The following is a 14,727-nucleotide window of genomic DNA, read 5'->3' as shown; positions in this document are numbered from 1 at the left end:
AATTAGAATTACAACATACGAGCCAAAAATATTCTTTCTTGTAACAATTGCTAATTACTGACAAGTTTTGCTGATATACTCAAGTATATTTTCAAGGATAAAGATATATAATAACAACATATCAAACTTTTATCTTATTATGTAAAATTAACTATTTGAATTATAATCGTGGGGTGCCCTAAAAAAAATCAAAGTCAATAATCTCAAAATATTCACAAAAATATTTCAAATAGGTTGAAGACTTGGTGGCCCTAAAGAGTCTTCTGAGCCCAATCCTGTTGGTCCCTTGACACACACAATGGCCACTTAAGAGGGGGATGAATTGAGTGATTAAAAACTTATTAAATTGATTCTTCTCTTTTTAAAACTCTTGAGATTTTCTTATACACAAAATACACTTATTATAAATATATATGTTGTTTGGAAATGATAGCAATATAAATACATAAACAACCACAATATAAACACAAGATATATAGTGGTTCAGTGTATCCAACACATACTCCACTCTCTTAAGGTCAAACCGACACTTGAGGTTCCACTAAAACCACCACTAGGTTTCCACACAAGAACACCTAGCAAACTTATACACCCCGAGGTTTTCCCTTAGCTCACCCCGAAAACTAATACAACACAATAATACACCTAGATTACTTGAGCTCTAGGATGCCACTCACAATCCACAATCTAATACAAATAAATCAATCTTATGTCCAATACACTTGGACTACAATGGATATCAATACAAGATCAATATACAAGGAAAAATGAAATGATACAAGTTACCAATAAGAAGAAAACTTGTTCTTTGCCTTGAGGCTCCAATGGATAGATCTTTGAAGCTCCTTGGGCCTTGATTGCTTTGATTGAGTGCTTGAAAGCTTGAGTGTGTTTTAGGAAGATAGGAAATGGTAGAGCATTAGCCTTCTCAAGATTTCTCCTTTTGATATTTATATTGAGGCTCCTAAAATGACCTGCAACGACTTCAAAAATCCGACCGTTGGAGTCTGGCAGTCGACTGCTCTAACTGACAGTCGACTCCGCGACACTCACAGTCGACTCTCGCTCAACTCACAGTCGACTTTTTCACAGGTAGTCGACTCTCATTGGCCTACAGTCGACTGGCCAAAACCCACTCTCGACTACCTCGACTCTGCATAAACAAGACTCGGCTATATCGACTGATACACATTCACAGTCGACTGCCATTTTGACTTACAGTCAACTGTCCCTCACCGGGAGTTGACTCTCAGTCCAGATTTCAGAAAAATAAGATTTGCTTTGATAATACAATACATAGCATAAATTCACTAAAATTCATTTTCACAATAATGAATACTAGTTATGAAAATACCGAGGGTTAGTTTTTCAAAAGGAAAACATTTCTTATATGTTCACTTATAGTGTGCTAATATTCTACTTAGAATCAAATAGCATTTATTAGTTCGTTTTGATACACAAAATACTATAATACTTAACAAGTATCAAAAATCCATTAGGGGTTTTAAACATACTAAAAATAGTTTTATTAAAATTATGTTTTGTTAAACATTAAAATACATAATAGGTTGATTAGAGCAACTTGGCTCAACAAACCCATCATATGACTCTGAAGAGTCTTCAGAGCCATCCAGAAAATACTCATCAGGGGACTTCAACCCTAAAAATACTTACAAACCTTCGACCTCATCCAATGCATCTTCCCGGAAAAAGTCGAGAGACTTACATCTACATGCAACGTGTCACGTGAACCTCACCACCAAGTGCCTATAAATACTTGTCCATTCCACAACAAACAAATCTTTTTGGATCCTTTAAGACCTCTCTCTCTCACACAAACTCTAGACCCGAAGACTTAGACCTTGAACCACACAAGACCTTTTGAGAGACAACCCATCGAAAGACTCCCATCCAAAGCATACATACATTTATACTCATACTTCAAAACATTATTGTCTAACTTAGGTATTGAAGGGCCTCTATGGGAAAAATCCCCGTATACTTTCTAATTGTCTTTGTGTTGTCGACCCTTTCAGAGATCCATCTGGAGATCTTGTGAAAGACTAGCCATCCGAAGACTCTCCATGAAGCAAGGCCCTCACAGACTCCTAGAAGCTACTCGAAGACTCCTAGTGTCCTCTTGGCTCTCTTGGATGGCGGATTGAGCACGACACCTATTGTCTTTCCTACAGTGTCCTTGAATTTTTAACTCTGTTTGAATTATTTTTTAAGACAAATAAATTTAATTGTTATAATTAAGTAATAATAATAATCCATTAAGAAATTCTATCTACTTTTTACGATAAAACTTTTATAATTCATATCATATCTAACACTATTTTGCCACATTTTTCACATCTTTTATCTCTTATAGTATATACCTGTTTCCTTTTAGCCACTCTCCCCACAAGGCATTGATCCATAGTTTCAGGTCAAGAATAAGATCTTGGAGTTATCTTCACCGTTGAAAAGGATTTGATGCTGTGTTTTCTTGTCGGATACAATGTGGGCAGATTTTGAAGTACAATCTTGATGGATGCATCCAACTGAAAGTCATACAATTTGATAATTGTCTAAACAATGTTTTAACAGTCTCTTAACTCGGTTATATTTTATCTTTGGGCATAGGAAGAGTACAGAATAACTGTCAAACGAGCAGAACAGAATCTTTTCCTAATCATTTGACAAATGATAATTAACATAAACAAGTAATGAAAATGAGATCGTTGAATATGACCTAAAGAACCAAATTAAAGAAAAAAAAAAATTCATGTGAGGTAGCAGAGACTTATATTGCACGAAGATACCTCATAGGAGTCATTTTTTCATTTTCAAAATGCTTTTTATTCCCGTTTCGAACCCTATTTATGCTTATTTTTTTAGAAGAATGTCCATTTTCACATTTTCGTTTCTTATCGAAAACGTTTTCCCTTTTCGTTTTCATGCAACATAGGCTGAGACTATGTTACATAAACTCTTCTAAATTTGTAAGCCATTTGTGTTCAAAAACATTGACACAAATATGTAAATCATTTCTCTCTACTCTTATGATGGCTAGTGGTTCACCATCGTCATACTACGATGATTACTGTAATTGAGATTTAATAGGGATATTGTGGGTTCATGAATGACCCCTAAGTGTAGTAAAAGAAAGTTAGAGCAGAGCTAATCCCATTGAACTTAATTAATAGATAGGAAGAGGTGCTAGATTTACACTTTCTATAAACTAGTATTCTTGAAATTCGAACTTACCTTGTCAAGTCAGGAAAAGAAATAAAATTAATTAAATATGATTATGGTAGTTCATATGAGAAAAAAAAATGTATTGATGCATATGAGAAACTTTCAATCTTTTAATTTTGATTTTTAAATTTATTTTTAATTTTGTGTTTTGAATTTTTGTTTTAAAATTACTGAAAACATGTTTTTTTTATTTGTAACATTTTTTGCGTTTTGAAAATTTTGAGCATATTTATGATAAAAATAACTAAAACAAATTTTTGTTATTTTGAGTTTTCTTTATAATTTTTTTTATTTTTAAAAATATAAAAATAAATACTTTTTTACTATTTTAAAAAATTGAAAACGATATGAAAATAATAAATAAAATAAGGCCTTAATAACTATCAATCAATGTTGAGTTTTAGCCTTTTAGGCTTAATACATATGGCAGCTATTCAATAATTTAAAAATATGACGTTTAATTTTTAATGCATAAAACGTTAAGATTCAGCATTTTAATTATTAGAAATTATTGCTTTAAATCCTTATCATAAGAACGTTAGTACATGTATGAATGCTCCCATTTCCATGAGTGAACACTATATTAATGAGGCACATCAGATTAGGTCTAATATATAAATATGATATTTGATCTCTTAATAATTAAAAAAATTGATATTTAAGCCTTGATTAAAAAAAAAGGGGGACAAAATTTGATATAAAAAAACCTAAATTTCATAGAAATAATTTTTTCATAAAAAATCTAAAAATATTAAAAATAAAAGACCTAAATTTCATAAAAAGACTTAAATTTTTTATAAAAAACCTAAAAATATTCAAAAAAAAATCAATCGAGTTTATTTTGCCATTTCTTGTTTAAGACTTTATTTGACAGTTTGTGAGCAAGATTTACGAATTCAAATTTTTTTTTATTGTTTATCATTAAATTTTTGTTATCACAGTTTCCATTAAGCCTTTCTATGAAATTTGGTATTTTTTTAAATTTTTTTGGGTTTTTTAATGAAATTTTAAAGTTTTTACAAAATTTAGATTTTTTTTTTATATCAGGAACCAATTGTCATATTTATATATTAAATTTAGTCTAATATGTTTCCATGACATGGTATGCAAAACTTAATCATTATGTTTATATATTAATCGTTATGTTTCCATAACGATTTCATTTACTCTTAGTAATAGTAAGAACTTAAAGTAATAATTTTTAATTAATAATTAAGATATCGAATATTGATATTTTGCATATTAAGGACCAAACGTTATATTTTTTAATTATTAAAGAACCATCGTATGTATTAAGCCTTAGTTTTATTAGATTGCTAAGATCATAAAATATTTCATACATCATTGATACCTAAATCAAAATATCTCTAAAATAGCCCCAGAATATAGGTCAAGCAGTCAGATGAGCAAAATGTCGGTGTTAATTTAGTGGATTGCGAGTTTGATCATCGCCCTACGCAAGGACTAAAGGCCCAACTTACAATTTACCTCTCTTGACGTAATCGAGAGTATGAGCATCAGGAGCCACACAAGAGTGACCATCCCAAGATATATCTAAAATAGATGTTCCATGCCAAGATACGTTAATGAATTAAAATCTAACTAGTATTCTAGAGAGAATCGGGTTAAGCTTAGTTTATCTCTCTTTCCAAATTTGAAGTTTAATTCTAAATTATATTATTGACTTATCTTTTGTATTGAGAATCATAATCAACAAGATCACGAGGATAAGGGGAAAAGAAAATGTTTTCTTCATAATCTTCTTGAGATAGAAACAGAAAGTTATACATAGATTTCCAATCAGAAGCAAGATTGGAAAAGCTTTGTGCATTCCATGGAAGAAGTAATCCAAAATGAACACTTAACAGAAAGATATCAATCGAATACGCATCCATAACTCAATAAGCCACAGAAACCCTAAAACACATCAAGAACAAGGCAAAAATGCGAACAGTTTAAAAGCGGCTTTCGCTGATAAACAAGCAAAGCCGAGTCACAGGCACACAGGAACAGAACAAGATATCGCTCCGTTTGGTTGCGGAGAAAATACAGAAAAGATCATTAACATTAGATAGCGTACCTTCATTTCGATTCTCCCATCCATCGAGAAGGAAAATAGTTTGAAATAAATCTCAAAAGTGACTCAAAATTCAAATTAAGTGTCTCTTCAGTCTTTCTGTTTCATTTATGGAACAGAAATATATAGCTGACAAGATTCGAAGTTCTCTTTCCTTCACGTCCATTTTCGCAGAAAACGAAAACAAACAAGATGTTGTAAATGCATTCATACACATATATATATATATATATGAGTGCTGACGCGAGCTTGCATGGAGCTGATTGTGAAGGGGGCCCGCTGCCGGGCCCACGCGGGCAACTGTTATGTTGCCCGGACAACATAACATCTCTGATATATATAAATAGGTATGAGCATGTACAGAAAGGACTCTTTGCTCAGGCAAAATCCCTACGAATGCAGACGAGAAAATGTTGTTGGTTAATCAATGATGTTAAAATGTTTATTGCAGATGAGAAAATTTTATTGGTATATTTTGAGTTATATAGTGATGTTAAAATGTCTAAAATGTTCTTTATCTAAGACAGTGAGGTGAGGTGGTGAAGTGACGTGAGACAGTGAGACGCATGACTAAAATATATCTCACTTAAGACGGTAAGGCACTCAGGCACAATGAGACGAGGCGATGAGGTACGAAGAATATTTTTGTCATTTAGAATGCATTGTATAATTCAAAATATATATAATATTGTACTTATAACATGGTCCTTATAGACAATATAAGACGACGGCCTATTACACGGAAACGTCTCATATGAACCGTTTTTTCGTTTTCAAAACATTTTTCATTCCCGTTTTAAACTCTATTTATGCTTATTTTTTTAGAAGAATGTTCGTTTCTGCATTTTCGTTTTCTATTGAAATTGTTTCTCATTTTTATTTCTGTGTAACATTGACGACGAATGCAAAAGTGAAAGTGAAAGACCCCTAGGGAAATGACACCCCGGTTGGCCGCTTTTTGTTTTCAATTTAGGTTAATTACGGGCAAGCCCTCAAACTATTACCATTTCACACTAAATGCCATCGTCTAAGAAAATTACAACCAAACCATTGTTTCTAACCAATTATATATATGCATATATATATATATATACATATATTGTCATATAAGAAACAACGATAAACTATCAATGTCGATGCCATGAGACGTGAAAGGTTTCTAATCAATATTGATGATACCACTCACTCTGTCCTTCAGATCCAAGTAAATTATGAATTTAACAAAATTCTGAAGTTATATTACTCTCCGTAATAGGAGTTCAGTTTTCGAACCCGCAAATAACCTGACAAGTGAAAACATTGCAAACCAAGTGTTTTCCACGTCCTGGCAGCTTCTTTGGTGCCCGTTATGCTTAGGTTTCTTGTTTATCTAAACCCCAACACCCCCCCCCCCCCCCCCCCCCCCCAAAAAAAAAAAAAAAAAAAAATAGAATTTATAGTTTAGACCTTGACAATCCAGTGCAGGGTACTCTATATTCTTGTTTGAAGCTCATTTCAGTTTTAACAAGAAGAAAACATAAATAAGTTGAAAGACACAAGGCCCAATAGATGTTTAGACAAAACTGTCGGCAAACGCTCTCATTGGGTTTAATCGATTTGAAGTCAAACAGGCCTATATATAGAAGGATCAAAAGTTTTCCCCTGCATCAGCTGAGTTTGCTCCATCCTAGCTCTCTCTTTGTCCCTACTGAATCTATTACCTATTCTTTTGTATATTAATGACATGAAAATCCAAAAATTCCGGCGCTTCTTATTTCTGACGACCGGCTTCAACTGGTTCCACCACCTCGGCCTCTAGCGGTTCTGCATTGTGCGCCGGTCCGGTTGCAGGCTGCTGGTACTCAACTGCTGGCGCTCCCCATTTGACTGATAGAGCTGTCCCCATCATCTCATAGATCTTCCCACCAAGTTGTGCCGGGTTTTCAGGCTGCGTGAAACAAAGCATCAACATTAAAATCCGCACACAACAATAATCCAATTACAAGCATTAATCCAACTGCGTGGCGTGAGCTCAGTTACACTGAATTTTAACTGATTTATCACCTGAAACTCACGTGAGCCACAGACAAAAATCATGCCTAATTTTCACTTGAAAGTGTTCTTCCCACACAAAGCAAGCGCGTTTCATAATTGAGGAGGCAACATATCAACGCTTAATAACGTTAAGTGAGGTGGTGTTGATCTGACAAGTTTTAAGTCGGAAATGTGAATCTGGAAGCAGATGTACAGTACCTAAGAAACCAGTAATAGCCGGGTAGTTTCATTTTAACTAGTTCCAAGCAATTCCTACTGTAAATGAGTGTTGCAAAAAGAAAAAAAAAAAAAAAATGACTACTTTTGATACAAATGCATCCTTGGAAGTATCAGTTCCCCTCAATTTATATTATTTATGAAAGAGGAGACCTCAAGCGACCTCTTTTTCTATGCAAGCCAGATATAGGTTACACAATGAAAGTCATTTCTGATCATCTAAAAACCAAAAACCATAAACAAATAATGCAAAAGAGAGAGAAAAAGTTACTTACAGTGAAACCGCTAGAAATTAAGGCTGTATCATACAAAAGATCAATAGCTCTCAAAGATTCTTCATCATTTGGACTACTATTGCTCACCTCCTGCTCCATTCACCAAAAGAAATGAGAGAGATGCTCACAGTTAGCTGGAGTTAAATTTGTAAAAGAATGGGCATAAATTCTCCATCTATTGGACAAATCATCATACATTCAAGGTTTGAATGATTGGGTGCTGGGGATTGATCTCAAACACCCTCCTGCCTCTCATAAACTCCAGGCTGGAGGTATCGCCAACTGCTTGAGATTTCATCAGCCTGCAAGAGATCAATTCTAAGTTAAGACTGTCAAACTCTACCTTTAAAACTGCATCACATGCTAAAGCATGAATCAGAGATTTTACCTCTCCATATTGGCAGACCAACCAAACTTTGCGGATACAAGAACACAAGGTGATGCACTAAGGCGGTTTGAGATTTGGACACTGGCAACTTTGTCACCTAATCTTTTCTTAATCCAGTCACATGTTTGGCCGAACTCCTGCTTCATCTCCTTATCCTTCTCCTCATTCTTATCACCTGCAATAATTTTCAGTTCATGATGAGCAGGTAACAAATCACATAAAAGGGCACAGAGTAAACTGAATAAATTGTGATTCCATCTAACAAGTAAACAATGATAGCCCAAGCTACACAAGGGCATATACTAAACTGACTGAATTTTGATGTCAGGTAACTAAATGCTTGCAGCCCAAATTACATAAATAAATATTAATGGGCTTCACCTACAGAAGTCACTACTTGAACTTAGTGACAACTGAAACTAGACTATGGCCCAACCAACCATTGCACTCTTTTTCTCATTATCACCAACACATCTGGCATCGTCAACTCCCTAACATGTTTTGCCAACTTTACTTACGGAATGACAGATCTAATAAAATGTAGTCCTCAAGAACAATAATGCCAGTAATAACAAATTCATAAGCTGTAAAAAAACAAGCAGGCTTTATCACCTTCCTTTGAACTAGAAGTTCAAAATCTAAGTAACTCTGAGAAAGCTAACCTAGATCGAGGTCTTCCTTGCTAATGTCAACAAAATTTTTTTCTTTATATGATTTCAGATTCTGTATCGCCACCTCATCAATGGGATCAACCAAGAACAGCACCTGCAGCACACCAAAAAGGGGGAAAAAATTCAAGAGAGGCTTATAAAAACAAGAGGATAACAAAACATCTAAAAATTGCTTTTCCATTTTTTAGTCACTAGTAACTGACAGCTTCATGTTATTTTGAGAGACAAGCACATACCTCAAGGTCTTTCTCAAGAAGTCTCTCCAAGAAAGGCGTGTTCTTGGCGCTTGTCACACTGTCAGCAGCAATAAAATAAATATCCTTCTGATCAGGCTTCATGTTCTCAACGTACTCGTCCAAGCTGATCATCTCTTGCTCACTTTGTGAGGAGAAGAACCTAAGCAATGGAGCAAGACGCTTGTGGTTTTCACGATCTTCAATGCAACCCAATTTTATGTGTTTACCAAAGTTCTCCCAGAATTTTTCATAATCCTGTAGTATACGAAGGGAACTTGATCAACAAACCAAAAGATTAAAGGGATGAGGGAGATAATAAATGGACTAGAGGGAATTCATAACAACAAAATACAAAAGAATATTCTTTAAAGAAAATGCAAACATCATAGAAATTTAAGACACAACGACATACATCTCTGTTCTCACTCAAGGATATGCCTAGAATCATGTCAAAAGCCTTTCGAACCAAACGCTTCCTCATAATGCGTACCTTTAAAGTTGACAAAGAACAGGTTTCAGAATTACACACACAATTAGAACCATCAGAAACAAATATCACCAATTATACCCCACTTGGGCATACTTACAATACGACTTTCTTGAAGAATTTCCCGTGACACATTGAGGGGAAGATCATTGGAGTCGACAACACCTTTAATGAAGCTCAAGTATCGTGGAAACTATTTCACAATTTCACCAAGAGAAAAATGATGCCCATTAATTAGCCTAAATCTGAAGCCCATTCCATTCACTCACACAGAGTTGCACAAGTCTTACCAATTCACCATCAAAATCATCAGAAATGAACACGCGTTTCACGTAAAGCCTTATATTCTTTGTCTTGGGATTAACTATTTCATCTTTTCCCATTGGAGCAACAGATGGCACATATAGTATGGACCTGAACTCCACCTCACCCTACAAATGAAATCAGTGGTTATTGATAGAATTCACATAATTTCATTGGTCTTATTGCTATGATATCTATTTAGATTTATCAATAGACAACTCAGAACCAGCTATCGATGTGATGGTTCATCACTGAAATAAAAAATATTCAATCAACTGGAGTTTCTTTAAGCTGTAAGACAATCAGTATCACCTCAGTTGTGAAGTGCGAAGATGCTAAAGGGTCCAAGTATTCATTGAAAGTCTTCTTGTAGAACTCATTGTATTCCTCTGTGGTGACTTCCTTAGTGTTCCGAAGCTGCATACACAAAAAACAATAATAATAATAATAAGTAATAACTAGACATTCTTGAGGATGGTAGCACAAAACTCAATAAGCAACAAAGATGACCATTTTAGTATTCTCACCCATATGGGTTGTGTCTCATTAGTGAGTTCCCAATCCCAGTACTTCTCAACAACTGTCTTAGTTTTCTTCTTCTTCTGTTCAAAATAAAATAACCAAAAAGTGTTGGAAGTGAAATCTAAGAACCAACAGACAGAATGAAACATATTACAATGAGAATTCAGTTCTTAAAAAAAGGCACAGAATGACCTCAGTTTTCTCATCTTGTTCATCCTCCTTCTTGGCTTCAGCTGGATCCTCATCAACCTCAACCTAATATAGGGTCGAATATTAGGAAAGCAGAAGGCAAAAACACAAATGGCACTGCACATAAGCAGGACCAATTGTATTTTATATTTGTATCACCCCAAAAATAGCCACAGCCAGCTCATAAAATAGATGCACGCACATACCTCTTTAGTGTAACCCTTCTCCTGCCAAGTGTATATTGGGAATGAAACAAACTGTGAATAATTTTTCACAAGCTTCTGAATCCTTTCTGGATGTGCAAAACCTTTATCATCTTGCTGGTCATGCAAAAAATATGCAACAAACGTCAGAGTTACATTCGATATTCACAAAACATATAAGAAAAATCTTCAATTTTATTTCCTTAAAAAAAGAAAAAACCTTTAGATAAAGGGTTAGACGAGTCCCTCTTGGAATGATCTTCTCAGGATCAGTCTCCTCACGAATGACATAGGAGCTAGAATTAACCTCTCCTTCCCATACATATTGCTTATCTGATTTTGGGCTCTTTGTGGAGACTACCACCTTCAAATGACATACGACATCATACAAGCATATTCCACCAAAATTTCTGCATTCAGAATAGTAAAGAGGACCTCCTGTTCAGGTTACAACATATCTTACCCTGTCTGAAACTAAAAAAGATGAATAAAATCCCACTCCAAATTGACCAATTAAATTGCTGTCAGCTCCAGAATCCTTACTCTCCTGAAATAACAGAATATTGTGAACTGAATAGTGTAAATCTGATCAAGGTAGTTAAATTACATGGTGCAAATGTTACTTCAAGAGGGAGACCCAGCAGCTGAAAAGCTAGAATACAGAAAAATAGGCAAACCTTTAGTGACTTCAAGAACTTTGCAGTTCCACTTTGTGCAATAGTTCCAAGGCAGTCAATAAGTTCTTGACGGGTCATACCAATGCCAGAATCCCTGCAGAGACAACATAAAAGTAATTAAAAATGCAACAGAAACAACAGTAACAAACAGTTTTTGTGGTGTGCAATGTTTACGTGATGGTAATAATCCCGTTATCCTTGTCAGTCTGGATGCGTATATCAAGATCAACAGCATCCTTCAAAAGTTCAGGCTCTGTAACTCCGAGAAATCGCAGTTTGTCCAAAGCATCACTTGCATTGCTGCAGATTCACCAAATTATTTTAGAGAAATAGTATCATCTGATTCACAAGAAGGAATGGACAGTATTTGTCAAATAGCAAGCCCCTCCATGCATGACTATGAGGGCCCTTCCTCACTACGGAATGTCCAGTTTGAGCCATAGCTGCTTCCAAAAAGGCTAGCCTGTCACCTAGCCCCACTGCAGTGCACAAGGCTAAGCCCTCCACTCATTTTGGTGTCATAGGCCTGGGTCATCCCAGAAGTAGGACAGATTTAAAGTTCAAACGCTAGACCTAGGGGACACAGAAGAATTCCCAAACTGCTGTGCTACCACCATGGTGGCAGACAATATTTGTTTCCAGTTAAGCCAACATAAATTCAATACAAAACAAATTCATCATTGGTGGCACCAAATCACAGTTACTGCAGTCATGAGGCATGTATCATCACTTAAACACATTGAATAACAATACAACAATCACAAGCCTTGCCCTCACTAGGTGGGGAAAACACTGAATGACAATATCTCAATTAAAAACATAAACAGAGACATGCATCATCATTCAAAACATTGAATGACAAGTTCTTGATCAAAAAAGAAAAAAAATTCTGTACATTCTGATAAATACTAGAAACAACTCTATGAACTTCCACTACATCAATATTTTTGCATGACTCGGGAGAACCGTCGCTGTCCCTTCACATCTAAACTCAATATTCCAAACAAATTGTAGTGATTCTTTACCAGGACATGCATGAGAAAAAGGATTTTCCTACCACTTGGACAACTAACACAAGCCTATTGTATTTCATTTCGAGGGCTGATTACTATTCTCTAATATGGAGTAAATGAAAGTTGAGAAGAAAATTTCATTGACAATCAAGAAAATTTTGTGAAACGCCCAATTCAGAGAACAGTTCCAAATCATTATCTTAACCTGTGAAACTACTTTCTTATATGGCTGAAACTGAAGGTTTAGAAATATTTCTGTTTCCAATAACACATAACAGAAACTGAAGGAAAAGAAAATTTCACCAAGCAGCAAATAAAATTTCATACATAAGGAAGCCATTTAAGCATCAATATCCCAACTAAGTGACACAAGATTGACTAATAGATCATAACATGCCTGATAAGTTCCCGCAAAAACACCTCTTTGTTGCTATATAAGCTGTTAACTATGAGGTCCATAAGCCGGCTAACCTATTAACAAGAGAAAACAGGATCAGCTATTTTTATAGGAGGTTATAATAAAAATTCAGTCATCTGTATGGTCTCTAGATGTACCTCTGCTTGATATTCATATTTCTCGGCTGGAACATCTGATGCATCAGATGCAGCAGCTGTTGACTCAGGGCGATTGCCCATAAACACACCATTTTTCAGGTTCAATGACCCAATAGGCCTTGTGGAATTGCATGCTCCAGTGCTCAACACGGAGTACCATCTGAGTTTTGTATCACTTTGAACAGCCTGCCAACAAATAAAATATTAGATTTCAAAAACAAGCTAATGCAAGTAAGGATAAAATAGGAAAAGTCAGGGGCAGAAATATGATCAACTGAAACCGGCAAAAGCCCCAATTCCTAGCAAAACAATGTTTTGTTTTCTTGTTATATCTATTTAAACGTGACAACTGAATGGAAATTATTACCAATAACGTGAAACAGACAAGAAAAAGGAAATTCCATATACATGCACATTTTTTCTAAAATAACCAAATCATAAAATTGATTTCACTCGAAAACACTTAAATCATTTACTTATTACTCTCTGTTAACTCCAATTAATGGGATTAAGGCTTGTGATGATAAAGATGATTTATTTATTACTATCTAACCTAACTAAAAACAAATAAAACAAATTTAGCCTCATTGCCCTCGTTTTCTTTTCTCCATTTCTTTTCTGCTCCAGAAATTCTAGTTACAAACATAATCAATTAGCGGAGTGGCAAGTCGGGGAAAAGAACACAGAAGAACAAACCTAAAAAATTTAACACGCGTTAGAAATATTACTGACTCGCGGGAAATAAGCCATCAAAAGTAACGAACAATCACATCGACAATATGGTTCGATCTTCACGGATAGCCAAACAAATCTACTTCTCTCTTCTCATTTCTAACTCAATCAAGGAGAATTAATAAATTTAGTTCAAATTCCTCCACCAGTAAGGCCCCCATCCTTTCTATTTGCTTTCATTTCCCATCAGCAAAGCCAAGATAAATAGAACAAATGAAAGACAAACCGAATTCAAGCATTTCGAAAGTGCGGTGGAGGAGCGCATACCGAATCATCGAGGAGATTAGAGAAAGAAGAAGAAGCAATCGGAGCTGCAGCGTTTCGGTACCGTGCGCCACTTGTGCGCAGAATAGTGGAGACGGAGCGCCTCGAGAGCCTATGCATGTTGTCGAACACTGCAACTACCGTGAGAGAGAGCGAGAGAAAGAGAGCTGCAACGCGGAGAGAGAGAGAGAGAGAACTGCAACGCGGAGGTGAGGAACAGGGATTAGGGTTTTAGTAGGGTTCCCAGTGTGAGCTTAGAGAAGGTTCTGGAGATGGGCTAGCAGCGGTTTGATCGTACAGGGGCTTTTTGGTCATTTTAACATGGAGAAGGAGGAGAAGTTAAGACTGCGTTTGGAGCGTGCGTGGTCAGGAAGCAACAACAAGAATAAAACAAAATGAGTTTTGTTTTAAATGAAAAATAATATACAAAAACAAAAATCTATTAAAAAAATAATCAGAATAAAACAAAGTTTCATCAATTGGAAAAATAAGAGAAATTGATTTCCAGTTCAAATTTTAGATTAAATTAAATAACCAAAAACATGTCAAACTTTGACCCATTTTTTAAATTCATTTAAATTTTATATTGTATCAAAATTACTATGATGACCTTTTTTTTTCATTTTAATTATATTCCATTGA

At 35.1% G+C, this 14,727-nt stretch overlaps 1 protein-coding gene across 1 annotated transcript; it reads right to left on the bottom strand.

The window, feature by feature from the left end:
- Positions 1–6,871: 6,871 nt before the first annotated feature.
- On the bottom strand, positions 6,872–14,378 carry LOC127792408 (heat shock protein 90-6, mitochondrial). The gene is made up of 20 exons (XM_052322883.1): positions 14,089–14,378; positions 13,090–13,275; positions 12,932–13,005; positions 11,696–11,821; positions 11,522–11,615; positions 11,308–11,391; positions 11,065–11,208; positions 10,848–10,961; positions 10,645–10,707; positions 10,458–10,532; positions 10,243–10,347; positions 9,918–10,058; positions 9,728–9,820; positions 9,553–9,630; positions 9,141–9,395; positions 8,896–8,998; positions 8,234–8,408; positions 8,042–8,147; positions 7,846–7,935; positions 6,872–7,247 (listed from the first exon to the last, which is right to left on the bottom strand). The coding sequence occupies exons 1-20, from the start codon at positions 14,203–14,205 to the stop codon at positions 7,071–7,073; spliced, it is 2,400 nt and encodes a 799-aa protein (XP_052178843.1). The 5' UTR covers positions 14,206–14,378; the 3' UTR covers positions 6,872–7,070.
- Positions 14,379–14,727: the final 349 nt, after the last annotated feature.

This window comes from Diospyros lotus, chromosome 15 (genome assembly GCF_014633365.1).
Source record: "Diospyros lotus cultivar Yz01 chromosome 15, ASM1463336v1, whole genome shotgun sequence".
NCBI classification, from domain to species: domain Eukaryota; kingdom Viridiplantae; phylum Streptophyta; class Magnoliopsida; order Ericales; family Ebenaceae; genus Diospyros; species Diospyros lotus.
This window is presented reverse-complemented; position numbering and strand designations above follow the sequence as displayed.